The 27,080-nt window shown below is 39.4% G+C and overlaps 1 protein-coding gene across 3 annotated transcripts in view; it reads right to left on the reverse strand.

Moving 5' to 3' along the window:
- Positions 1-1,204: 1,204 nt before the first annotated feature.
- Positions 1,205-27,080, reverse strand: part of CCDC88C (coiled-coil domain containing 88C) — a 91,886-nt gene continuing 66,010 nt past the window's right edge. Inside the window, exons 16-31 of one of the 3 annotated variants that reach the window (XM_035327403.1) lie at positions 26,637-26,764; positions 25,412-25,553; positions 24,663-24,851; positions 24,138-24,299; positions 22,687-22,964; positions 17,782-17,925; positions 16,082-16,268; positions 15,692-15,837; positions 14,114-14,203; positions 12,320-12,561; positions 8,314-8,496; positions 7,843-7,911; positions 6,963-7,031; positions 6,005-6,306; positions 4,761-4,976; positions 1,205-3,529 (exon numbers count right to left, since the gene is read on the reverse strand). In XM_035327403.1, coding sequence (XP_035183294.1) covers positions 2,516-3,529; positions 4,761-4,976; positions 6,005-6,306; positions 6,963-7,031; positions 7,843-7,911; positions 8,314-8,496; positions 12,320-12,561; positions 14,114-14,203; positions 15,692-15,837; positions 16,082-16,268; positions 17,782-17,925; positions 22,687-22,964; positions 24,138-24,299; positions 24,663-24,851; positions 25,412-25,553; positions 26,637-26,764 — 3,561 coding nt within the window. In that variant the 3' untranslated portion in view covers positions 1,205-2,515. The remainder of the gene's footprint in view (positions 3,530-4,760; positions 4,977-6,004; positions 6,307-6,962; positions 7,032-7,842; positions 7,912-8,313; positions 8,497-12,319; positions 12,562-14,113; positions 14,204-15,691; positions 15,838-16,081; positions 16,269-17,781; positions 17,926-22,686; positions 22,965-24,137; positions 24,300-24,662; positions 24,852-25,411; positions 25,554-26,636; positions 26,765-27,080) is intronic. The other 2 variants (XM_035327404.1, XM_035327405.1) reach the window with 2 other exon arrangements.

Genomic DNA, 27,080 nt, shown 5'->3' on the forward strand with positions numbered 1-27,080 from the left:
TAGCTTTGACACAGAAACACCCATTTATCCCACCAAGAAAGCAAAGAGCAGCAGCACCTCAAACAGGCAGGCCTTGTTCTCCCTCCCTCCTGCTGAATTTTCTTACCTGATAGTGCGCGATGGCGGCACTCCGATCTGGGAGCCACTGAGTCTATCAAAGAATAGTTGAAAACAGTGAATTACTTGAGTGGAATGCAAAATGAATGCACATGCCACACAAGGACACAATCTCCTGTAATATAACTTCCCTTCATGTACTCAGGAAGGCCTGAATGCCACAGCACCATGTGCTTCAACAAGTAGCCAATGCAGGCTGTAATGTTGAAGATCAGTTGTTCTGTTATAACGTCTGTACTTAAACTCATCCCATACTAGAAATGTACTACATAAGTATTTTTATTTCTACTCAAAAATATGTATTTTTATTCAAACTCACTGGAACTGAGGAAGTAAATAACTGTAAATAATTCAGAAAGTCACAATTAAGGTTTATGCAATTGCATAAGTATTTATAGCAAATTGCTTCTACTACTAACTGACAACTCACAGATCAATTCTTCAGCAGTCCAGCCTGTCAGGCAATCAAGTGCATGCCTCCAAAATGGAACCGAAACCAGGAAGAAACACCAGTCTTTTGCCTTCAGTGATCTGATTGAGTATCAGAGTTGAGAGTGAATTTCTGGAAAAGGAATTTCAGTTGACCAAGAATACTCAGTAGTTTAAAAAATTGCTGCATAACACATCATTTTAACATTGTTGCTAAACGGTGGTATGCATTTATATAGCAGAAAAGGCATAAAGTTCCTTTTGCCATTCTCTTTCATATTCAAAGATGAGTAATTTCTCACTTTTGTAAGGCTTTCTGAGAGTTAAGCATGAAGCAGTTTGCACAAACACAAACTTAGTCAAAAGGGAAGCATGCTTAGCACTGTCTGAAGTGGTCAGAGAAGCTTAAAAATCTAATAGTCTGATTCTACAGCCACTTAATTTGCATGATTAGTCTGACTACAGCCTTCAATAAGAAGGCCTCAATCAAACAAAGATTTCTGATATACCTTTTGTGGCAACATTGTAAAAACAAATGCAACTCTGCTGCCAGAGATATGAATCAATGCTGAGGCTTACACAAACCTATTGCAAACAGTTCTCCATCCAACATCATGAATCTCATATATTTTCCAAGAAATAAAACAGTACAACAATCTGCTTTATTTTAATCTTTATTATAAACAATTGTGTAGTTTCCAGAATGGGATTACTACATACTAGATAACTAAAACATCCTTAGCTGAATCAGTTTTAGCTTTTACTAGATTAAATCAGAACCAGCAAAACAAATATTATTGGGGGGAGGAGGAGGGAGGATTTAGTCTATTCCAAGAAAAACAGCTTTACAAACATGAAATAGAATTAAAGATATGCATCTGATCATATATACATAAGCAATTGATGACACCCTGGACAGAAACGTACAAGGAAGTTCTCTGCACATAAATAGATTTTTAGAAGTATATTTCTTTCACATGTATACAAAATTATTTTGCTTTCTATACTGAACAAAGTTCTTGGAGACACAGTAGGGATTTCTAAGAGACTGCATCCCACTATCACTTAGGGTATGGGCTGTCATGCACACAGATGTAGTAATACAATTTACACAGCATTCCTATACAATACTTGAGCTCCTTATATACATACTTACAAGTCACTTTTGTACATGAGATGCCACCTTTACAACTGAAATGACATCTCCCCTGAAAAGGCTGCATTAGTTCCAGTGTGTGTATAAAAGATAAAAAAAGTTTCAAAAGGCAGCACCACTTGGCTTTCAGAGTCAAAAATTCATGGAGCTGCAGCTATATAGGGAAGGCAGAGGGGTGATAACATTGACCTTTCTCTCTGTCTTTAGACAGTCCTAGTGGGGAAGGTTAAGATATGACCCTTGAATTCTGTGCATCACCAATGTGGCAGTAGCAAGAATAATTGATTTTAACAGATCCATGGCTAAAGCTACACACTTTTGATCTTCAGCTTTCCTATTAAGCTACTTAAGCCAAGTGTCTAGTTATGTCTTCTGGGGAGAAGTTTGGCTTTTGTATGACCTTTTCACTATGGTTTAAGTTATTTATCAATAGCAAAGCTGGTTTCAGCACATACACCTGATCTGTGAAACTCTTCTTTAATGCAGGTAGAAGGGTTGCATGATGCAACAATGACAGAGGACCCTGCTAAGCTTCTCCTGGAGTGGGGAATGCTCAGCACCTGTGAGAATCAGGTTCCAAGCTTGCTGTGGGATTAGGTCAGGCTTCCACTTTGTTTCAGGCACAACAGTGTCAAAAGAAGGGCTGGGGTTTTGCTCCTTGTTTGTCTTAATCATACTTTGTCCAACTAGAAAACAGTACCCAGAGAACATTCAGAACAGCATGCAGGTAGTGCCTTTTAAGACCTGGCACAGTGTCAAGACAAATGCTACCCAGTATCAGCAATGACAAACACTATTAGCTGCATCCATGGGTTACACACAGCCATACTCATACCAAACTGTCTGCTGATCCCCCTGGGGGTCTGGAGACCCAGGAGTGCTGTTGGAGCTGCTTCCTCTCATGGGCTCCTCCACAGCCCCACAGCTGCCTTCTGGCAGCTTACCCTGGCTCTTGGTAAGTAGGACATCGCCCTGGCCTTGCCCTAAGGAAGTATTTCCCTCAGTGCTGTTGGAAACAGCTCTGACAGAGGCCACTGTGGCCACCTCCCCAGTGCGAGGGGCTGGCTTAGGTTTGACTTTAGAGGGAGTGTGTGGTGTGGGTGAGTAGTGTTGCCCAGGGTTCACTCGCTCCTGTTGCTGCATGTTCAGGTTGCTGGTGGAAGCAGTGGGTGAGTCAGAAAACTGATGGAAGGAGAGTGGCTTCTCATCTTTTGGTGGGGCCAGGGAAAGGCGCCTTGCATCAAGCTGCCGACAACGAGAATCAACACCTTGCAAGGAACCTGCCACCTTTGCAGACTGGGGCCTCTCTCTTAAGGTTGCCTGGGAGCTTGTTGGCACAGAAGCTCTACAAGTCTGACTGACAGCATCCTTGCCCCCACGCAGGTCTGCTGCTGATTTCTGAGGGCTCTCCTGTCTGTATGTCTCTGGGCCGGTGGCTCTGAGGAGGTCTGCAGAGGCTAAGCTGAACGCCCTGCTCAGTGACGTACTCCTCCTGCTCACAGCTCCAGGCTGCTGTGGCTGTGCCATCTGCCGCATGCCACTCGCGGGTTGGTGCTGTGGGGTGTGAGGAAGCTTAAGGGACCCCTGGGAGCTTGCCAGAGGCTCGGGTTCGACTTGTCTGAGCTTTGGCTTCATGTAATTTCCCGGCTTAGTCGTTCTTCCTTCTTCACTGGTGATAGCCATCTTTACAGTTGGAGGAACATGACTAGTGGGCATCTTAGCAGCCTCCTTTCTGGACGGTTGAACCAGCAAGTTCCCAGCAGCTGAAGGCTCATTTGCTTTCTTAAAATAATCACTCAGCAAATCATCTCTGTTATTGGAGGTATCCTGGTGTGAAAAAACATACACATGCTACATTAATGACAACACGTCTTGAGCAAAGAATCATGCACAGCTTTTCATTCAATCTTCCTTCCCACTTATTTCAAGAGACCCACATAAAACCATGGATTTTATATTTAAGCATGGAACGGAAGATACAAATGCATACAATGGATATAAATTGAAATCAAGGAGTAACATGCTCATCATAATTAATTGCGACAGCCCTGTTTGCCAGATTAATTGTCATAAACTTAAAAAAATTCACCCCACTAGTAACCTGGGCAGCAGCTCTTTTGACATCAGCCACTATCACTGTAACATCACTGTCATATGAATGATAGCAGCCACTGGTATTTGCAGATTTCGAAGATAGTCTGTCATTTTCCAGAATACAGTTACTCTGGATAACACACTACTGTAATATCAGGGACATAAAAAGAACAAAAAATACCTTGGGGAGATATGCTAGCATTACAAGAAAGTTTCATAGCTTCTCCATTGATTTCCATCACCTCTCCCAGTCAATATATATGTTAAAAGCTGCATGTACAACATAATGAAATGTGCCAAATAATCATTATAATAATTGAGAAATGATTGCTTGCCCACAATTAGATTGCAAGTTTCAAGTCAGACAATTAACCTGGCAGTAAAAGAAAATGTATATTGAATATTTCATTGGCAGAGTCCATGCAAATCAAAATGGTGATGTTTGATCAGCTGCCACTGGACTATTAGTAGAAGGCGTGCTCAGAACAGTTAAAGGACATGCTCTTCATGAAAAATGCACTGAAACAAGCCCATGAACCATATTTCTTTTCTCTAGGGAGCATGTTAAAGCTTAATATATTCACTTCATTAAAGTGCCAACCATTTCTTCCAGTTACAGAACATATTTGCCAAAAGTGAACACTATCAATAGTGATAGTAGTTCAAATGCAGCTGGAAAACTTCTATGCTCAACTAAATGTTACAATGTTAAGGTTATTTTTACTTCACTTCAAACTGCTGTTATGCACATTAACATCACAGAATTACTCATTCTCCAAAAACAACTGTGTTTATGTACAAGCACTGGAAATACTTTATGAGCAAGTAATGCGAGTGATCTCACAAACTTAGTCTTTTAAGTAATAGCTGAGAGTTACACTACTCTTCTATAGGTATTAATATGCTAGCAAAAGCTGTGGGGTAAGTTGGAAGCTGTTGCCTTCATAGCAAGAACAATGGATACCCTGGGGATATACAGTGAAGTGGATCTCCTATTTCCCCTGCCTGTTCTGTGCCTCATGCTGTCGGGACATGAATGACTGAGGACCGATTCGAGTGACTGCGAAGGTTCCTGACGGAGGGGAGGACATAGGGAGTAGCAAGAGGGATACAGTGCATCAGCTTCTAACAGAAATTGGTGCAATGAAATCATTTCACTCTCATCTAAACTGCGCCGACGCTGAAAAGGAACAAGGATGACAGAAAGAATGAAAATGGAGACATGGTCAGGTAGTTACAGACAAAAAAAAAAATCAAATTTTAAACACGTCTAAAAGCTACGAAATTTATTTGGATAACTAGTGAATAGGAAGCATATTTAAGTAATGCTCTGAAACTTCAAGGACTATAATTTACTGATGTCATAAAACAGCACAGCTCTGCTGATTTCAGTGCTGTTACCATTGAACAGAAATACCTATTCACTTACACTATCAGGGAATTGTTCTTGAGATATTAACATGCTCGATACTGCACCACTTCACTACTGCACAGCATGTCTAAGCAGTACAAGACAAATCACAGAATTGTAGGGGTTGGAAGGGACCTCAAGGGATCATTGGGTCCAACCCCCCTGAAATGCCATCTAGAAAACAAGTATTTAATTTCTGACCAAGCATTCAGAATGTAGTATTTTCTTGCAGTCACAGAACCAAGAGAACAGTGCCAGTCAGCACACAAAGCATGGTGAAAGCACTGGAAACTTCCTTCAGAAAGAAAACACTCAAATGCAACGATAGTATTTTCAGCTTAGGAAATGGTTTTAATAACTGCACATTTTGCATTTCTGGTGAAAACTACTTTTAGGTTTCGGATGTAATTACAGATTTAGCAGTGAAAATCACACAGAAAACTCCTTTACAAATAAGAATAGCTGGAGTTTGGAATCAATAATATAATATGAAAGCTTAACCACAAGTGTTTGGTTTTAAGAAGTCCCAGCAGTCCAATATATACTACTTGCAGAGAGTTATTTGCATGACTTGCCATAGCCATTGCATCAAAATAAATCAGCAAACTCTGTGCAAAAGTTAATCTTGGCTTAGTTGTTTTAACAGGTTCATTCTTCAAATTGTCAGTTTGCAAGATTCGATACTTCTCTGCAAGTTCCACACATACAAAAACCTTGTATTTCCTGGTGTTCCTAAACCCTCATGCCCCTGCATGCATCAGTTTTGAACAGTTCTGGAGCACTGAAGGACTACTTACGCTTGGTGGGGACAGCCTGCTGCTCTCTTCCAGGAACTCTTCCAAGGTTACCATCTCACTGCCAGGTGAGGCAGACCGTTGCCTGCCTGTGTAAGACTGAGATGGAGCACTCCTCTGAGGTACATCATGAGAGAGCAAACCATTCCTGTGGAACGAGGACTCATGCCTGTTGCTAGGGCCTAAGACAGCAGAAGTGGAATGATAGGGATAGTTGTCTCGGAGCAAGGCTGGTGCCTCTCTGCTTGGCACCATATCTTCACTGCTGAGGCTCTCAGTTCTGCCATGGATATGATCTAAGGAACCTGAGAAAAATCATAAATATCATTGAAGTCACCATTTTCCCCTCATTTCAGTAGTTACTGAAGTAGGAACTTTGTGATCTAGGGACACTTCCCAACAGCCAGCATTTGTCTTCTCCCACAGAACTCAAGGCAGTCAAAACTCTGAAAAATCAGCACTAGTAAATGTCTTACAGTATATTCTTTGAGCCCCTATGAGCCCCTACAAGTACAACTACTTGAATCTGGCAGTGGGATAGCAAAAAGCAGATTTTTCCAGAATGCTAGACCTCATTTACCCTTCAAGGACTAAGAATTTTAGTAAGTCTGAGTGCACTGATTACTTACATAAGCTGTGTTCAGAGTAAGAAGAGCAGAGACCTGTTGTTGTAAAAAGAATTTAAAGAGTGGCCTGTTACTTCCCACAGTATGATGCCAGTCAGACTAAACCAAAACTAGACTGCCTGCCTTAAACAACCATCCCTTGCCAGAATCAGTCTTAAAAAAATACTTCTTGCCAGAATTGTTTTGATTCCCAAGACAGCCATGTCCAGATTGTATAATCATTACAAATTCAAAACAACAGTCTTCAAATTCAATTGGAAGGAAAACAGCATTTTGCATACAATTTCATATAATTTCACTTCCTGTTTGTTAGAACTCAGCTGTAAAAGCTTTACCTTTCAAATTGAGTGGTGAACTACTGCTGGATGCATTTCGACTGCTCTCTAGACTGTTTGGCCTGGATACTGAAAAACATGAAACCAGCATTTAACAAACAGATCTGAAGTTCTGTTGATTTTCAAAAATTTGGCTGCAGTCTGCCTTCTGAAAATAGGACCCGTGCAACTAAGTCACTTGGAAAACATTAACAACATAATATACAGAGGATGACAGTCTGGACACAGTAGAAATCATTCTCATTTGTCAAGTCAAGTTGTTCAGGATCACCTCATTTTTCCTCACTTTAATCTTTGCACAAAGAATTATGCTTTTACAGCAACTGTAAACAAAGTAACATAGATAATAAATAAGTTCATGTGGTCAAAGTAACAGATAATAAGTAAGTTCATGTAGTAAGTTGCCTGTCTCCTTCTCAGTTTGTTTCTTTGGAAGGCGCTGGTAACCAGGCTGCAAATGAAGTCTTCTAAAAATCTTTAAGCAGACAGTGCTGCTGCTGCACCTCCATTCTCACCATTCGCTCCCCTTTTCCCCAATACTTTTTTTTGATTCACTTGCTTAAGAAAGGTATTAAACATTGTTCAGAAAAATCAGCAACAAAACTGTATGACATGCATTAAACAGTCTGTTGCTGGGGCAAGTCAACTTGTCTCAATGTCAACAATATTCCTAAAAATTTATTTTGGGAAAACATCCATTACAAGCTTCTCAAGAGAAAAATAAAAGTATTTAGACCCACATCCCCCAAATGGTTTTGCATTACTACACCTCATCCTATAAGGCGTATTTAACTAAAACATTTCAGGACAATTCACATGGATGCAATAAAACAAGTCTTAATGTAGAGGTTTAGAGCATTTGTGTATGCTACAAGCTTACCATGCTGTCTGGTGCTTGCAAACTCTACCTCAGGGGACTGTTCACATAGATCATCTTCTGAATTATAGCCTAAAAAGAACATAACACTTAGAAGGCAATATTGAACTCAGGAAGGCCGTTCGTTCAGTTCAGTTTCCAATGGATTCAGCAGTGTAAAAAACTGAAAGACTGAAGTGATCATGAGGGTTTAAAGAGCCAACCCTGGAAGAGCAGCCACCCTCTAACCACTGCTATGAGTCACTGGGCAGGGAACCGTGGGACAACTGACTAACATGCCAAATGTCAAGTTGATGGCATTAAAAGAGCAAGAAAACCCTGTATCTGATCACCGTTACACAGATAAAGCAAGAATGAAAATATGTGGGCTCTGTTATTGTACTTGAATGCCATAAAAGCCATGTTTCACCCAGGTAGGAACTAAGAAGTAGCCTGACTTACACAGACAGCTGGTAGATCAAATGCACTACACACCTTTCGGTCTGCTCTGGAGCCTGGAGATGGGAGTGGAAGTGTGCAGGTGAATAGCAGAGGTCGAGTAAGTCCTGGGACCCAGCTCCACACAGCCGTGTTTTGTCACAGAGTCTGCTGAGATTTCAACATTATCATTGCTGCCTCCATGATGGGAATTCCTCTTCTGCTTTAGGTCCACCAACACTGAGAGGGAGAGAGGTAAATAAATACGAGACTATGAAAACTAGCGCTAGGAGATTTGTATTTATCTGCCCATATAAACATGACAAGCAGGCACAAGAAACGCACAACAGAGGTGCTAGCTTTGCAAGCTTTTCCATAAACACTTCAATATTGAACAAGAAATTTCTGCCACCAGTTTTTCGATCGTGTGTGCTCTCTGTAAAGTGTGGGAGTGACAAGGGCTGCTTAGTGCCAGTGGGAGGGTTGATATTATACATGCAACAGTTACTGTGAAATGAGGAAGAAAAGAAACAGACATGAATGCTGAAAAAATAACTGAGGTGTGAAATTCCCATCATATTATTCCTTGCAGGTACATTTTATAAGCACTTACTTCAGTAATAAAATAGAATGGGGAAAGAGTGACAGAAGGCACACTCTTGTTAAAAGAGAAAAAATGTTGATTTGGAAATTAACTATCATGATTCATGCACTAAGATAATTGCTTTCAGGTTTAGTTTTTGCTGTGGCAAGAGCTCAGCCTCTTCAAGGTTAAAACTCTGCTGCTCTTACAATGCTCTGCTACAGTGCCTTTTAGGTGGAATTCATAGGATCATAACATGAAAGCAACAAAAAACTAACCACTAGAATATTATTTAATTCAGAAAGCTGAAGACATCATTCCTAGTGATGAGGTGGGTTACTTCAATAATTGTAACACTTTAAGGCACTCATATAATAGAACAAAATTTAAGGAATTTACTATAGGAAACAGCTTTACTGAGATGCAAGATTCTAGTTTCTGATGTATTTCTTATGAGCACATACTTAACTAATACTAATTGAACACTGAAAGCACAGCAGAGCGCAGTGGTCAAAAATAACAACTTGCAGAGACAACAATTAGTTCAAAGCACAAAGTAGCAGCAAAGCTGTATTAGAGAAAAACAGACCAAGTTACTGTCATGTTAGATGATTCCTGGAAGCTTACTTCTGAAACAATGTTGTACCCCGCAGTCTGTGTGGGCTCCCTAGCCCAGGACCTGCACTTTCTCTCAGAATTGGAGTTGATGGCACTTCTATGGGCAATTACTGGGTGAAGTTTGGCAGTGACAATCTGTATTTCTAATTGGCTTTGAAGATGCACTTAACACCTTCCATAAATGCCAGAATTATTAATTGCCCTGGAGACAAACTCTTACAAACCCCAAAACGGGCAGCAAGAGGCTTGTCTGCCAGTGCCTTTGGTTGTGCCACTTCTTGGAGTGAGAATGGAGATGAGACAGATCCTTCAGCTTCTGTGCTGAGCTCTCCCATGAGCATGCTGCCTGGGATGCACACACTTCTAACACAGAGCAGGGACTGAAGCCACGAGTTCACTTCAGAAGCCACCAGGTAGTGACTACCAGGCAGTAAGAATTCTAGGCAACAGATCCATGATGAAGATTATTCCCAATCTCAAGAGAACAAACCTACTTGTCTCTTCCAAAAAATCTCTCAAGACTAAAGCAGCAGAAACCTTAACTTCATGCTCAATCCAAGACGAATTTCGTAGCTGGACTTGTAAAAACTCTCTAAATAGCAGGTTAGGATGCAAACAACAAGAGATGTTACAAGGAATCATTTTCCCAGTGGCTTTTACTCTATGTTTAAAGATATGTTATTTAGAAGAAGACAATGTTGTTTTTAAAATTGCCATTTTGAGCATTTAGCTGCATAGAATATTGGAAAAATCTCCAGGATTTGAAACTGCTTCTATGTTCGGCTTGTATTTTAGTAGGAGTCTTAACACTGTAGAAAGCATAGCAACAGAAGATCAGTTCAACACTTTAACTGGACATGCTGCAAGTATGTGATTGCAAGGAAATACGGAAGCGCAGAGCAATTTCACTTATTTACAACATGCACCACAGCCAATATACATACGCAAACTGTATGCCATGAGGTCCCCTAAAATTGTGCTGCATTGAAGAAATGATCCACAGTGTACAATAGTGATTCCTCTTCTACAGGATAACTTAAGTCCATGTTCACTAATCTGTGCTTCTATTTAGAGTACTGTAAAGGCATGCTGAGTGTTTCTATTAAAGCGTGTGTTCTTTTAAGGCACGTAGGATTTTTTATTCATTTAAAATATTTGTCAAAAGTAGATGAAAATAAATACTAAAGAAAAGGTGTTAGAAATCTCCCAATTCCGAGAAAGAAAGAGGTTCATTAGGAGAAGATGGGATGTCGGAAGAAGACCAGAACCGGAGCCGATCAGAGAGAGACTGATGATTCGGTGGAGATTTAGGAGACTTTTCTTTATCCTTGCTTTTGCTTCTGAAAAAGGCAATCTTTCTGCGCTGTGCAGCTAAATTGTTATCACCCAGGTATCCCAAAAAGAAGAAGAAGAAAAAAAAAGTGAAAAAAACCTTGTGAATAAAGCTGAAGTGTCTTAAAACAGATTAAACACTACACAGCAAATAAAAAAAGAAATAGGCTACACAGACTAACACATTTACAGGACTCAGATTAACATGTAATTAGTCATAGTTAATCTGACTCACCTTAATGCATAGATTAACAAATATGCATAAAATATAAGCAACTCCACTATGAAATAACTGTTAGATCACAAAAATGTTTTAATTAAAAGAGAAAATCAAATAGGTCTGTGTGCTAGTCGGTGATTACATACATTCAAATTTCCTAGACATTTTCTAAACTTTAGTACTGATGGTCAGCATCTCAACATAAGCATGTTTCATATAAAATCAAGATGAATGAAAACCCAGGGCCTTTGTTATCTCTGGCACTTGGTGAGGGACTTGTTTTGTGGAAACCCAAGTCCAAATTCCCAGGTTGAACTTTAGTTGCACAACAAACACTTCGAACATCTCCTGGAACCATGTGGATGATTTGGGACACGCATTAATTGAAGCAAATCAAAGATCTTGAAGAATTAGTATAGAGAAAATGAAATGTAAAACCCAATCAAAGCAAAAACTTCAATCAAACAGACACTTGAAGTAGTTTGTAACAGCAGCTCTTTCCTCCTCAACTGCTCCCCCTCTGTCTTCCCTACTTCCCAGTGGGAATAGAGGAATTACTACTTAAGGATGAAGTTCAAAATTGCTTCTTGAAAAGTACCCTTGGAGGACAAAACACTGCATATAGAACCTCACAGAAGTGATCTCAACAGCATAAATAAAGCTTGGGCTTTGTACTAACTTATATAAAGACTTCAGGATATTTATTTTGAGCTTTCTTTTAAATTCCCCATAATTAGTAATACCTGACTTACTTTAAAAGCTAACTCTACCAAAAAAAAAAAAGATCATTTTGTCTTCCTTATGCTCCTCTTAGTGTTCCAAACATCATTTCATCATTTTACATTAAGAAATTAATAATTTTGTTCCAAGTCAAAACACTGTACCATCTTCCAAAATAATACAAGATTACAATAAATTAGCATTTTCTAAGTTATTTGTTTTGCATGTGCGCCATCTCCTGGCAGCAGCTGTAGGATCAGCTCTTTTACACTGGAAGAACAAATTGTAGTAAGCTGTAAAATTGCATGGACCAACTTTAAACTGCTTTGTTGCAAAGCCCCTGTAAAATCAAGTATTTCCATCATCAACTTACTCAGTAACTTGCAATACATTCAGACAAACTATCAAACTACGTACAAAAGCTGAAAGGAAAAGAAGTAGGTAAAACGAACAAATCATGTTAGTTTACTTTAAAAAAAAAAAAAAAAAAAAAAGAATTACGTGTTGTATCATAGAGGTATCAACATATCCTGTTCCTTAAATCAAAAACATACTGTTCAGCTCATGAATTTGGGGTGGGCATTGTTTACCTTTATTTGAAGAACCTACGGAGTTCTCTCTCTCTTCCATAGAGTTTGACCCTTGAGAGGTATTATCCTGAGACTCCTGCTGATGTTTCAGTCTTTGGGAGGCAGTTGGAGAGTTTACTGTCTCTGGGGATTCAGAATGCCATGGAGGACTCTCTGCTGCTGCTTTCAGTCGCTCCCTTGTAGTCTCCTTCTTCGGCTTGATTAGTTTGACTAAGGCTCTGGCTCCAATCCAGTGGTTTTTCCTAATGAAGCACATTTTGTGAGTGAGGTTCGAAAACACTGCATGAAGTACACTAAGTTTACAGCTCCGCTAAAGCCATCATGCTATATTCTTACTTTTAGCTGTCATAAACTGGTTGGAAAGCTGCAACATGAATTCTACAGAAGCTTCTGATGTGATTCTCTTTCAAAGTCAAAATTATGTTATAGAGTTTTTCCGAGGAAAAGCTATTCCCTCTGCTAAAAAAGCTAAATTACGCATATGGACCCACACAAGATATTTAAGCTGTGTGAAAAGGTCTACTACAAGAACAGCCTGAGAAATGAAGAAATGAAAACTGCTTTAAGGACAAATTCTTCTTCTTGCTAAGGGTCCCAGTTAGATCTACTTTTGGTGGAATTAAGGCTCTTTTTTTGTTTTGTTGTTGTTAACATATATATATATGTCTTTTCTCTCTGATGGACTGCTTATACCCTGTGAAAGAGCAGCTCTTGAAGTTCCTACTGCTGCTTAGTCACTATATAGGGTCCCTGCATTTTTCGGGAATGCTAATCCAGTCTTGGTGATGAAGCTGTTTCATAACACATGTAACTTGTTTCTTGTAACAGACAGCAAGACTGTCCCCTGTTGAGACTGTAAGAAGCATGACAGATTATTGCTCATCAGGATCTTGTATCTCACAGCCTCCATGAAATCAGAGAGCTGGTGGGAGCAACATACTATATTTTAAGGCTTTACCAAGAACTAATTCCTACTTGACCACCAGGCTCATGCATCATTTTAGCATTAGGACTGAATGACCTATCAGCACTGAAGCTTCTTAGTCTCTCCTGTAGTCCCTTCTACTACAAACCCATGAGGGATACCCCCTCTGTACATAGAACCACAGGATCACCTAGGTTGGAAGAGACCTCCAAGATCATCAAATCCAACCTCTGACCTCACACTAACAAGTCCTCCACTAAACCATATCACTAAGCTAAATGTCTTGTGTACAGCATTTCACCTAACAGTTTCATATGCCATAGTTCCAGGAAAAATGGACTCATTTTTCTGTTGGGATCATTTTCTGAATTGATGGCAAAGAAACTGGTACCTTCTGATATGCACAAGCTTTTTCTTCTTTTAGTTACAGGCCTAAGTCAAGTCCATCATGGCTCTATTTAAATTAACTATTGTGCTGCAATGTAGATTTAAAACAAAACAATCCCAAAGAAGAAATTTCACCTGCCCAAAAAGTGAAAGGACGAGTGTTAATCTCTTAAGGCACATGCCAGTTCTAATCACTGTGGTCAGCCTGCTAGGGACAACATGATATACAGCAGGGCAAAGTGACTCTTTTCCAACTAATACCATTTCAGATTTCAGTATTAAAATGCAGGACCTCATGTAAGGCACTGTGCTCTCTATTAACACAACCTGCTTCTGAGAATGGTTTGTGGAATGATAGTAAAGAGAGAAGTGGAGATGACACTTTGTCCTTAATTCAGATGAAATTTTAATGATGTCCCTTTAGGAGAGCCCTTTCTCACCCTCACAAATCAATAGCAGAACTGAAACCAAATGGGACTTACTTTTTTGGAGCAGGATCATAAAACTTGTACTGATCCATTATCTTCTCTTCAAGTTTTTCCTTGTGTCTCTTTAAGGCATTTAACTTATCACTGTGAGGAAAAAAAGGCATGTTCTGAATTATCTGGATGAAATTCAGAATGAAATATCAGAATATTTCAGAATGAAATTCTGAATGAAATATCTGAAGACCAAAAGGAGCAAGAGAGCAATGAAACTGAAATACCTTGCTATCACATAAGCTTCAGAATGCTATTGAACTAATTTCACTATTTAGAGAGGGTAAATGCAAAAGCCTATCACATTTGCTGCTGAGTCGGTGACTTTTGTGCAATAAGCATGAAAGGTGAAAAAATAACAGTAGATTTATGATAGATTACTATAACTCATGTAGATTCTGTTTGTTTGTTTCTTTTGAACAGTGGATGTCAAGATGAATCTTGTTTTGTTTTTTTAAAGGTTTGTTTGCTGATTGTTCATTCTTATTCACAGACCACTAACAAATTACTTGAGGGTTGACATCCTTACTGAGCTTGAACTTTTTGTCTACATCACAACCAGATAGATATCTTACTCTTGCTCTGCTTACTCTAACTAGAGGAATAGATGATGCTTGACCTTTTTAAGGCTACTTTGGTCTTCTGCAAGCAGTGTTAAAGCACTTTCAGAAGAGCTTTGTAATCTTACAACTTTTTTTTTTTTTTACTCAATATTTTATTAATACACACAGTGGATGTTAACAAACCTTTAAGTAAAAATCTTTTTGCATCCAAGCAGTGGACCTAGTATACTTCCATCACAGAACTGTCAGACATCTGTATATATATACTTAGATTGCATTTGAATTGTATTCAGACAATTTCAGTGAGCAACCTCTAACATTTCAACTGCCTTATCTAGCACTGAAAAAACACTCAGTTATTTCCACATCATTCTGAGGTGCTTAAGACTAAAATTTTAAATTCTGAGAATGCCTTTCTTCTTTCCTTCACACCTGCAAAAGAAATTTATTGTAGAGAAAACAGGATTCTTTGTAAACATATAGTATGTTTAAACAGAGTATCTTAAGCACAACATGCTGTGCTTGGGGGGGGGGGGCGTATGTTCACACTTGCAAACTTAAAAAGAATATCACTGGAAATATTTTTTGTAAAACAAATGTGAAAAAACTACATGAGTATGAATATTTGCTAATCTTCAGGAATCTAAAATATTGAATTATTCTAATATGACTACATTACTGCTGAAGTTCAGCTATTTTCCAAGTTCTTCAGAACCATTTAAGAAACATCAATGGGTTTAGCATTCCACCTTCTACAGCTAAGTTTTCCACATGGGTTCATCTATATTATTTGAAAAGAGCTGTGCTTGTACAAGTGTCTCCTAAACATCCTTTTGTGGTAAGGCAAAGCAAATAAATTTTGTAGCATCTCCCCATCACATCTACCTCCTCCTAAACATCCCCTTTTCTGGGTATATATCTAGTAGACCGATTGTGCCTTCTACCGATAGATGATTAATGTTCTGTTTGTCTAAAAGACTTCCTCAGGCTTCACAATTCTAATTTTTTGTTTTCTTACATGTACTGTTTCTGTTCTTCATGATACTGCTCCTTGTTCTCCATGTTCTGCTCCAGTAACATCTGATTCTGCTGGCTCAGCATCTGAATCTGACTCAGAAGATGATGGTTTTCTTCTTCCAGATTTCCCTTTAGACGTGACAGCAGCTATTAAACAAGACAAACAGATGAATCTCTTCTCTGCAGTTGGCTTACCTGAAGGTGCACCACAATTAAGCTAACACAAACAACACAGCAACCTAGGATATAAATTCATAAACTTTAAAGTATATGAGGGTGCCATTATAAACCCATAGCTCAATTTCATATAAATCATTTACCAAGAACTCCACACACTGGATGCTAGCACTCTAACAGAAATCCAGCAGCTGGAGTACCTATAGCTACTCACCTCACAGTGGTTATCCAGCTTGGTCAGAGAGATATCCATGGACTGGTGCTGTTCTTTCAGCTCATCATAGCGAGCCTGCCAACGATTCAGTTCTAGCTGAGAGTTGTTCAAGGAAGTTTTCAGCTCTTTAGTGTGTGAATGCAGCCCTTCATACTCTGCCTTTAGTTGGCTGTGCAAGAAATTCACCCTAAACATGAAAAAGCCAGCAGACTTATGAAGAACACTTCATACAAAGTACCTCACATTCAAAGACTACACTGTAAGAATGCAGCTGTCACTGAATCAGACATTGAGTTCCAAAGACTCCTAAAAACATTTTTACTCTGAGCAAGTAATGAGATTTTATTAAAAAGTTGTAATAGCATTACAAAATACTTTATATCTGCAATAGAATTAAAAGAAGATAGATTAAAATAGATGAAAAATAAATATGCTATTTCCTTGACGTGTAACAAACACATGATGAATTTCTGAGGTATGGTGCATTTAAAAGCATTTTGATTCTAAGACAGCTCTATTTGACACAAATAAAGAGAACTAACAGATTCCTTTTCTTGGTACATGAAATATGAGCATTAATGTCTTATATGAGCATAAATATGACACTGTAATGTTGCAAATGAGACTACGGCATTCCTTTATATCTTTTGGTAAATCTAAAAATGTCTACTAATTATGAAGGCATAAAATTATAAATATTGATAAATTAAAATGGTTAAGTTCTGTATCTGCTGGCAGACCAGCTAAGCCTTCCACCTTTGCAAATAACATTTTGCAACGCTTTTCCTTGTTTCTAGAGAAACTGGGTTGAAAACAGGAAGCTCAAGGAAAACATATTTGCAGAGCTCAGCAGCATTCTAAGGTACTGTATAATTGAGACAGTTACCTGAAACCTTTGTGACTGAACTGAACGTGTGATTTTTAAACGCGATTCAATCTGGCATTGTTTGAACTGGATATGACTTTGACCCCTTACGTGTACCAAACTTTTTCTCAAAATGACTTTGTAGTATCAAAAGTGGCGCCGAACCAGTTGTAACGGCTAGAGCCAAGTAGGAATGTGTGTGTGAGGGTACATTTTACTGTTGCGTTTTGTAAATTTGGGTGCTACCTCAATAAAGGGTTTTGGCATGAGTTAACAGTTACCCAGCGATCATATGAATCACTAAGCACATTTTTAATAGCAAAAATTAAATCTCAAGGATTAACAAATAGCAGCTTTCCCTTGGCCGCAGAATATAAACAGCTACATTAACTCCTAGAACTAAAGCATATTGTGTAAAAGACATGATACACTTTGTCTTGTGAGGAAAAAATGGGTAGAAACCATTTCACACAATTCTAGATATTACTGAGAGTTTTGTGTATTTGTAGTTCTACTTAAAGACAGGTGTTGGAAATACCCCATTACAGAAACACCTGTGAATGGAAACACAAGTGGAAGTGTATTTTGAATAAGCAAAAGACCCAGGATCAGGCCATATATGAAGCATCAGTTAACAGTATTTGTTGGCATTGTCCATGAAGGTGATAATCTAAAACAAGTTAAACAAAAATTAACAAGATAGAAATTAGGATACATTAATAGACACTTTAATGAAGGTATTCTGGAGCTATAATTAACACAGCAAAATAACAGAGTATTTTTGCATAACTGACTTTTCAATTATAAATAAAAGGATTTAGTGGGGGAGCCTTACCTGTCCAATTCCTCCCTCAGCTTCTGATTTTCCCCAGTGGTTATTGCGTTTGATCTCCTCTCTTGTTGCAGAACCTCTCTCTCATTTTTTAGGACTGTTTCCAACTCTTCCAATTCTGCCTTGTGTTTCATTAAACTGTTGTATCTACAAAAGAGAAATAGCATACTCTCTGCTCTTTTACATTTTTCTTCCTCTAGTTTAAGATTTCTTAATAGGTAATACCACAAACATCAGAAAACATTTTTCCTGTCTGCTTAGTTTTGTACAAATTTGTGTGGTTAAAGATCCACGAAGACTGAAGAATTCCACAGTATGCATGGAAACTCAGCTTAGTCTACAAGTCTATGGGGAGGCTCTTGGAAAAAAAAAACATATTTTTAAACAAAACAAAATGCAATTGTCAGAACCTTATTAATTTCGAGATCCTCACCATTTAGTTAAAAGCATTTGAATCTCCAGGGTAAGCAGGAACTTCATTAAACTGGAATCCCATTCACAAACAACTGTCAGTGACAGGTTTCAAAACCATGACTGAAAAGCAGAATGCATCAGCCAAAAAACAAGAAGAAAGCAGGGCAATGAATAACTTAATGCATACTGGGTTATATGAATAGGTAACAGCATACTGCATAGGTAATAATCTCCTGCATACTCCAGACATGGTGAGGACATATCAGCAAGAGGCAACAGAGAAACACCTGCAGGCAGGGGTTAAGCTACCTGCTTGAGTGGCTATGCGTGTTCAATTATAAGAAATCCAAGAGCAAGACTGCTGATCATGTCCAGGCCACCACTGCACGGGGCCTCCACTGTTATCTGGGTACACACACTTCATATAAAAATCCTTGAGAACAGGAAGCTGTGCACAGAGAGGGCAGATGCCTTCAACTGTGTCTTAAACTTCCATCTCTGGACTACTGAACTAACTGAGCTGTGGAACAGCTCCCCTGACATGTGGCACAGCACAGTCAGGTGGGCTCAGCCTCCCTGGAGCTGCTATGCTGCCTGCATTCAGAAACACTGCACAGAATGAGGTGGATTGAGACCACTTTATAAAAGAGCAATCTCTTCCCAGATTTTTTCCTGTGGTGGCCTCTGTCAGGTTCTGTGCCCACATGCACACACAAGCAAAAACCACTGGAGACACTGGTACAGTGGGGTTAACTCACCAGCACATTATTCCATGAGAATGATGAGGGGATATTGCCCTGAAATACTCCTGACAGAAACACCTGCACTGGTCACAGAGAAGCATCATTTTGGGCAATTTTAAAACAGCATCTGGGTGGAAGACACAGCAATGCTTGAACAAGCTAGAGCAAACAAGCATCATCTGCACTTGTCCAGTCAGCCACTGCTGACATCTCAGCAGAGATGAATGCAGAGCATGGCTGTTCTGCAGCCACTAAAACTTAAAACAAAAACAAAAGTAGCAGACAGCACCAAATACACTGACTCCTGCCAACTTGTTTTTCTTTCAGGCTACCATTGCCTTCATCTCAGGGTCAGATTACAGCCTGTCCCAAATTCTAGCCCATTGAGGGGCCACACAGAAAAGTACCTGTCTCCCAGACAAAAGCTGCTTTTTACTATTCATTCCCAGTGGCAGCAGTGGAGTTTTAATTAACCTTATTTATTTGTTCTTCCTTCATTCAGCTCCAGGATATTTCAAATTCAATGTCTGTACAACAAATGGAAGAACCTGAAAGCAGAATGTTTCACATCCAGCTCCAAGAAGGATTTAAGAAACTGTGTGCCAATCCAGAGTCTGAGAAGACAAAATCCACCATCTCTTGGCAGAGATTACTGTGGCCACCTCTGTAGAAACTGTGCTGTGAATTCTTTTGCCATTTCCCTCTGATAGGGCTACTCTGTTTGTTCATTTTTACCCAAGCAGTCTGTTTTTAATGAGGGCTGCTTAGAGGGAAGCAGTATACTGGTCAAGTTTTACCATCCTGGTCCATGTCTACATGTTGCCTTTGAGCATGAGAGCTCCTGAGATAGACCACAGCTGCTTCCCTAAATACCAGGGACAGGTAAGAAACACGAGTCTGTACAAAAATGCAAGTGATTCTGCATCTCTGGAGCCCTACTGAAATCCCCAAGCAAAATGTATCTGTATTCCAGATTCGGTATGGAGGGTTTAAGCAGGATTTGTGCCACCTGACAAGCTTTACCACCAGGAAACGCACCCTAGCCTGTAGGCTATTCATCTCTCATGCTCCCTCCATTTCTTTAAGCATCAGTCCCAGACACATGGGAAGAAGGTTTGTTAAAACATTTTCTTATATGTGCACTTTGGTTCTGACACAGTCCATTCCTGGACTTGAGAAATCACATTCCTCTTTACTCCTTTTGGTTTTCACTCTTTCAGCTGCTTTGCTAGCAAAAACACTGTTGGTAGGTGTTTGTGACTGAGGAAACTTTAAAAAAAATGCTCAGCTATGATAAAAAAAAAAAAAAACAAGTAGCAAGGGGAACCCATAAATCTAATTACCAGCCAGCATTGGTAACATAACCCTGCAACATGTAACCTTGAACAGCAGGAACTCTGTTTTTCCAGTGAGGTGAATTTTTCCAGTATCTCTGTAGAATTACAGAGCTCTCCAGAGTAAGCCACAAAAAAATGTTCAAGCATCTGCCAATCAATTGTAGTTAGTAAGTTATTTCCCTTAGTAATGTGCAATATGTTAAGTAACTTTTAAAAAATGCAGGCAAAAGAGTCCAGCCTCTCTGTGCTCACTGAGACAGTCAACCAAATGCTGCAGTCAAGAAACTGCTATTAATGGTAAATGGTCCTAACATACTAACTCACTTTTCCTTTCTAAGTCAAACCCACATATCTGTGGTTTGCTGAGCTAGGACAGGCCATTTCACACAACCCATTACTAAATCCACACTGCAGGGCGAGTATTATGCAGATACAGCCGAGGGAGGTTTAATGAAGTTTGCTCAGGTGCAGAAAATATTCTGACTGTGGTCAGAATGCATCAGCATGACCTACACTAACTTCACTGACATTAGCCTACACAGAGTTGGGAGTCCAAAACCTAACTGAAGTTGCTTTTTTATGACATGAGCTGCAGCCCCAGGTCTGTGCAGGAGTGCAGTTCTACCTTAAGTAATGGAACTATGATTACAAGCTGTCACCAACCGAGGAAAACTAGTATCTTGGAGATGGGACAAGCAAAGCCTCAGAGAACTTCAGTCTCAGACACCGCAAAAGCAAACTTCTCAGCTGCACTACACGAGGAAAATTTAACAGGTGGTGCATTCTAGCTGAAGGTTAAATGTGAGAGGTTTCATCTTAGCAATTAAATGCTCCAGTGTGGCAGACAAAAGCAGTTTTCTCAAAGCTGTTTTCCTCCCCTCTGTCCCTTTCAGCCAGCTGAACTGTATATAGCACATTATTAAAAAAAAAAAAAAAGGAAGAAGAAGAAGAAAAAAAAAAGTAGTGGCTTGTCTCTTCTTCCTGACAGCCAAATGGAGACATGGAGACACAGGCTGTCCTTGGACAAATCACCTTGACAAGTATCCTTTGAGACTGACCTGCTGAGAAGGACACTGCACTCTTAAAACTGTCAAAATCAACCTGCTTTGAGTACAGAGAAGGTCACCATCTGCTCCCCTGGGACATCTCTCACTGACAGTCACATCTCAGTAACAAAGTCCAAACTGTTAATTTGTACAAAGGCGATCTGACCACTTATCACTAGAGATAACTTGTTTTTAGAAAACCGCTTTTTTCTTAGGTCACAGCTGTTTAATAGTTGGTAGTCATCAATAAAAGAAGGAATCCAGCAAACTGCCTCTACACACCGCAGCGTGATACTCTTAAGCAACACCTGCATCAAAGAGATCCATTAATCAGTCTGAGAGACTTGGTAAGCAGCAACAGGGTCTGTGTAATCACTTACAGCTCATTTAGTTGACAGCCATGCAGCTGTCCTGTCACACAGGCCTGGTGGACACTTTAACCACAATAGGTTCACTTCTATACTTCATCAAAAATCTATTGTGCATTATAGTGCCTGCTTCTTTGTGTTTGAGAAAGAAAAGCTTAGCACCAGGTTTTAGTCCACCCTCAAGGATCACTATTGACTTGCTATGAACCCAACTTGTGGTCTTGCACAGAAACTGAATCTCAATACCGATATTTTGAGGAAGACCACTGATTTCTTTTTTTAATTATTTTTTTTAAGTTTTAAGGTAGAGTGGCATTCATGTCATGGTACAGTATTTATATTGTTCAATCTATGAACAACTGTCAGAAAATGACAGTAACTAGCAACTAAATAATAAACAGAATAGTCTGATTTCACAATTCAACTGAAGGGCCTGAAGGAGAAGCTTTAGACTGCAAGAATGAGGAAAAAAAAATACACCGCTCTCTCAGAACTAGCCCAATACAGCTTCCATCAGAGAGCCTCCTTTGTCATGAGGTTGAATGCACACACTATCCTCATTTATACTGTTTGCCAAGAAGCTTGTACTTAGGTAATTACCCAGCTGACTTACAGACCTCACTGTATGACTACAAAAGATATCTCCTGGTAGAACAGGAAAACTCTTTTTAAAGGGTATATGTTATTATATTGTAGATCCTTAAGCATAGTAAAGGGATTTAAGTTACTTCTGACTAAGCATCCCCAAGACTCAATCACATTCTCTAAGTATCATCGGTCATTTGTGGTCTGCTACCTTCAAAGGCCTGGTATCTACAGCTTTTCAAGTATTTTCATCTAATCTCCTAATGATGGCAAGAATATGACAACACTTTTTCAAAGGAACAACTTACTCTAATAAAACAGTAGTTTCTGTTTATAATTAGAGATCAACACTTAAGACTAAGATCGTAACACAGGCACATTCCAGCTACACAACTGCACTGAACAGTGAGCATACCTCTCCCCCAGACCTTTGTGTTCCAGGTCCAGGTTTTTGTGCAATGTTTTCAGACAGCTGTGCTGGTTTATCAGCATTTCATATTCTGTGGACTGCCGTTCATGCAATGAAGCAAGGTGTTCATGGTCTTGAAGCAATGATTCATATTCAGCTTTGAGCTGCTCCTTCTGTTTCAGCAAATTTTCATTCTCATTCTCCTTGGCTGTCTGTTGATTTTGGAGTAACGTATTCTGGGCCATCAGTGAAGCACTCTGGGAATTGAGGGTTGAATTTTCTACCTAAAGTTTCTCAAATAAAAAGCAAGCGTTACTTACACCTACTGGTACATACAATAGACATGCAGTAGCACATTATACCTGCATACAGTTAATCAAGAAAACATCCATTGTTTCCTGGAGTTAACACATTTATGGATGGTTGGGCATTATTTCAGTATCGCTGGTAGTATACAGCATAGTATGTGTGCCTGCGTGTATAAATATATATATATACCTATAGTATGCAACATGTTAGCAGCAGTCTGATATATATCAAGATAACTTTCTAACTGGAACAACACCGTTATACTAGCAGAAGAACTTGAGACTGAAGACCCAGATGAACTGGAATACTTGCATCTTAACTGTATCTCTAACAATAAGGTACAAAAGCTCACGTTATTCCACATTTATGTACTGGTAATGAAAATGTAATTTCACCCCAACTCAACAAAATCAACTGCACCATTATGTATGGGGACAGCACTTCTAACAAGGCTGATTTCAGTAGATAGGTGGGTGCACTGATTTTTTATGTTGCTTGTACACTTCAGTTGCAACTGAGAATTAAGTAAAAACTCTGAGAACATGCAACTTGAAAAGCTTGAAGAAAAAAGGGAAATCCACATAATAAAAACATGAGAACTAATCCAAAGCAGTCCTTTAGAACTGTTCTCTTTCTCAAATTACATTTTTTAATTCCAAAATTAGAAGTAATATTTAAGAATATCTGCTTTCAACTGGCAACCTTCATATTTTGTCTGAAAGTCTGAAACTTGTGATCAGAACCCATTCCTACAATGCCTCTTTGGATCTGACTTGTGTTCTCTTCCCATTTCTTCCAAGCTCTTTTATAGACATGGCATTAACAGAAAAAATAGCATATATCATATTTTAGTGCAGCTTCTGAAGTAACACATCTGGATTTTGCTGCATGATTAATTAATTTTAAGATTTTTTTTCTCAAAAGAACTACATTTTTAATAAATCTAAGTCCATATAGTAGTTAAAAACTCAACTTCCCTCCTAGCTTGGAGAAATTTAGATCTCAATTTAAGCTCCACTTTATGGACCTCATCTTTACATTACTACATTGGCCTACTAATATAAACATTTTCTTGTCAGCTATTATCTTCTCCACGCTATTAGAATGCAATCCAATCTCCTGGCACAGAAATACAAGGTTGTCCTGACCTGAAGTTTGGCTGTCTGCGTCTGCAAGGCAGTATTGTGTTCCTGAAGGAAGATGTTTTGCTTCTGTAGTGTCAGGATCTGATTGTTGAAGGAGACATTCTGTGTTTCCAAATGCTTCAGTTGTTCTTTAAGCAACTGCTTCTCAGTATGCAGAGCTGCATTCTGAAAGAGAGATTGGGATTTGAAGGGGATAACAGGAAGAATTGAAATGGCTGTCCTGATCATTTATACTCCTATCAAAGATGAGAGTTAGTGATGATCATTCTGCAATAAATATAAAAAAGCAAACTCTTCCTAGCATTAAATGAAGACAGGACAGATGATACGCCCAGGGTTTGTCCCTGTGGAGATACTATACAAGACATTAAAGTCCCATGGAGCCCTGAGAGATACCAGAGGAATTTAGTAGACTTAGGTGCTCCAGAAAACCCCACCAGATTCCTGTGAACTCAAAAAGCCAGGTCCCAACAACCCACTCGTGGTCACAAGGGAAGTCTGAGGGATTACAGGAAATAGAAGGCTTACATTCCTTTCCAGTTCAATTGCCCTGTCTTTCAGTTTCAGCAGCTCCATAGTTGCTTCTCGTTGTCCTGTTTCCAATTTCTCATTCATCTGGTGGTTGGGAATTAGTTTCTCTGTAGAGTACCTCAGTGAATTCTGAGTATGCTGCCCATCCGGTTGAGTCTGCTTAAGTGCATCGAAGTCCTTCTTTACCTGCATAAGCCAACGAGGAACAACCTTCACTACTGATTTAACAGTGGGATTTTACATTAACAAATATAGGATGTGAAGTTCTTCTCTTTCACTGTAGGCACTTAAAGGGATTCAAGAACTGTTCCCCTCACTTCACAAACAGGGATGCTGACACACAGACAGGTGGAGAAATCCATGTCCGTTGGCTTCCAGTCAGGTGCCTTTTGACTCAAGCACACTGTCACCTAACAAACAGGCTGGTTTTAGGTGGGAAGTTTAAAGCACAGTTTAATGAAAGCATAGGCTGAGAAACATAAGGCAGAAAAACAACACTGTGGCAGTGAAGAAAAAACATGAAGAAACAGATATGCAGGTGGTCCTTACCTTGAGAAATTCTGTCATAGATCCCAGCCCGGTAATTTTGCTGAAATTGGTGCCATTATATTAAATGGGGCAAGAGAACAAAGGCAGGCCCAAAAGGTTTTTTTGGGAAGTGTGTGTATGTGGTGGGGGAAAAACGTACAGGCAACTTGTTCTTGCTCAGTTATGAAACGCATGTGAATATGCAGAACCACTCTTACCACATTTAGATCATTCTGTAACTGCTGGTTCAACTTCAAATAGTCTTTCACTTGAGCTTCCAGCATTGCAATCTTTTCCTCTTTCACAGCTAGTGTTGTTTTTAGTGCTGATTCAGTTTTGCTCTCCAGAATCTTGTATTTTCTGAAAGACATGAGAATAGCTTTCTAATATCTACCACTGTGAAATGAGCCACCATCTATGTAGGAGACTTTGCCTTCATCCATTCCAAATACCATCACGTTACATTGCATGTGTTTGCTTCAGGAACATGTTTTCCCCTACTGCTGCAGACCTCTGCTGATATATTATAGCTAGAGAAGCTGCTTTAGGAGAATCTGATCAATTTGAATGGGGGTTACAACCAACATGGTCCTATAGAGATATCTAAGGACTACATAACTTAAGAATATATTTTTTTTCTATTTTTTCCCTTAATTACACTGCAGAAATTTCTTCTCATATCTTTATTGTACATTTTGGACAAGAAGAAAAATCAGCAATAGTCCCTAAAGATTCCTGCAATATAGGTATGTTTCTCTAACTAGCTCTTACCCAAGAGGCCTGTACACACGTGTCATTGGAGTTTCTTTGTTCATGGCTCTAGGACTTGCGATCAATAATTTCTTAGGCAACATCTATGTTTATAATAACAGGTGGCTGGATCACCAACTACCCAAAGTCACGACGCACACCAACTAATTGACAGAATCATACAATTGTTAGGGCTGGAAAAGACCTCCAAGATCATCTGATCCAACCATCACCCTACTACCAATGTCACCCACGAAACCATGTCCCTAAGCACCAGGTCCAAACTTTCCTTAAACAACCCCAGGAATGGTGACTCCACCACTTCCCTGGGCAACCCATTCCAATGCCTGACTACTCTTAGACACTATTATTACTTGTGAAGAGAATACCAGGAGAAATCTATACCGTGGATCATTAGAATAGCTACCCAGCTGGTCTACAAGGGTACTGTGATAATACTGGCTAGCATGGAGAGAGAATGACATTTCTTCCTTCCTACCAAGAAAAGGGGTGGCAAAGCTTGCAGTATACTGCCAAGCTTGCTACAGAAAAATATGCTTTATGTCCAAAATAAGTAAGGGTAACTGAAGTGAGACAGATGAGAATTGAATCAAAAGGCAAAGGGCCTAAGAGTTTGGCTGAAGAAAAGCCTGCAGAGTCAAAAGAATGACAAGAAGAGCTCAGTTTCCTCACGTGTCATCATTGCCATTGTCATCTTGTAGCAGCAGCTCTTTGCTCAATCCTATCTTCTCCAGTTCCTGGCTCAGTTTGTCCAGCTCACTAGACAACTGTTGACTCTTCAGCTTCTCCAGAACCAAATCCTGTAATAGGACTTAACGATTAGTTGCTCTGCAAAGGATAGTGATAATTATCCAGTACAATAGTTTTTTTTTAAAGGATACTAAAAAGTCATTGGATAAAATCCTAGTCCCAAGAAGGTCAGTTAAAATTATTCATTAGTGGTAGCTGAAGCCTTGATTAAACTGATTGCTTTTATTTATAGCTTACTCAGAATAAATCTGAAGAACACTATCTTTGACCTTTGTCTTACTCACTGTACTGAATTACTTCTGCCAACACGGGCATCCTGCCCATCTGCCAAAAAAAGGGGACACGTACAGGACAGGAGACATCCTG

Source organism: Oxyura jamaicensis, chromosome 5 (genome assembly GCF_011077185.1).
Source record: "Oxyura jamaicensis isolate SHBP4307 breed ruddy duck chromosome 5, BPBGC_Ojam_1.0, whole genome shotgun sequence".
Classification (NCBI taxonomy): Eukaryota; Metazoa; Chordata; class Aves; order Anseriformes; family Anatidae; genus Oxyura; species Oxyura jamaicensis.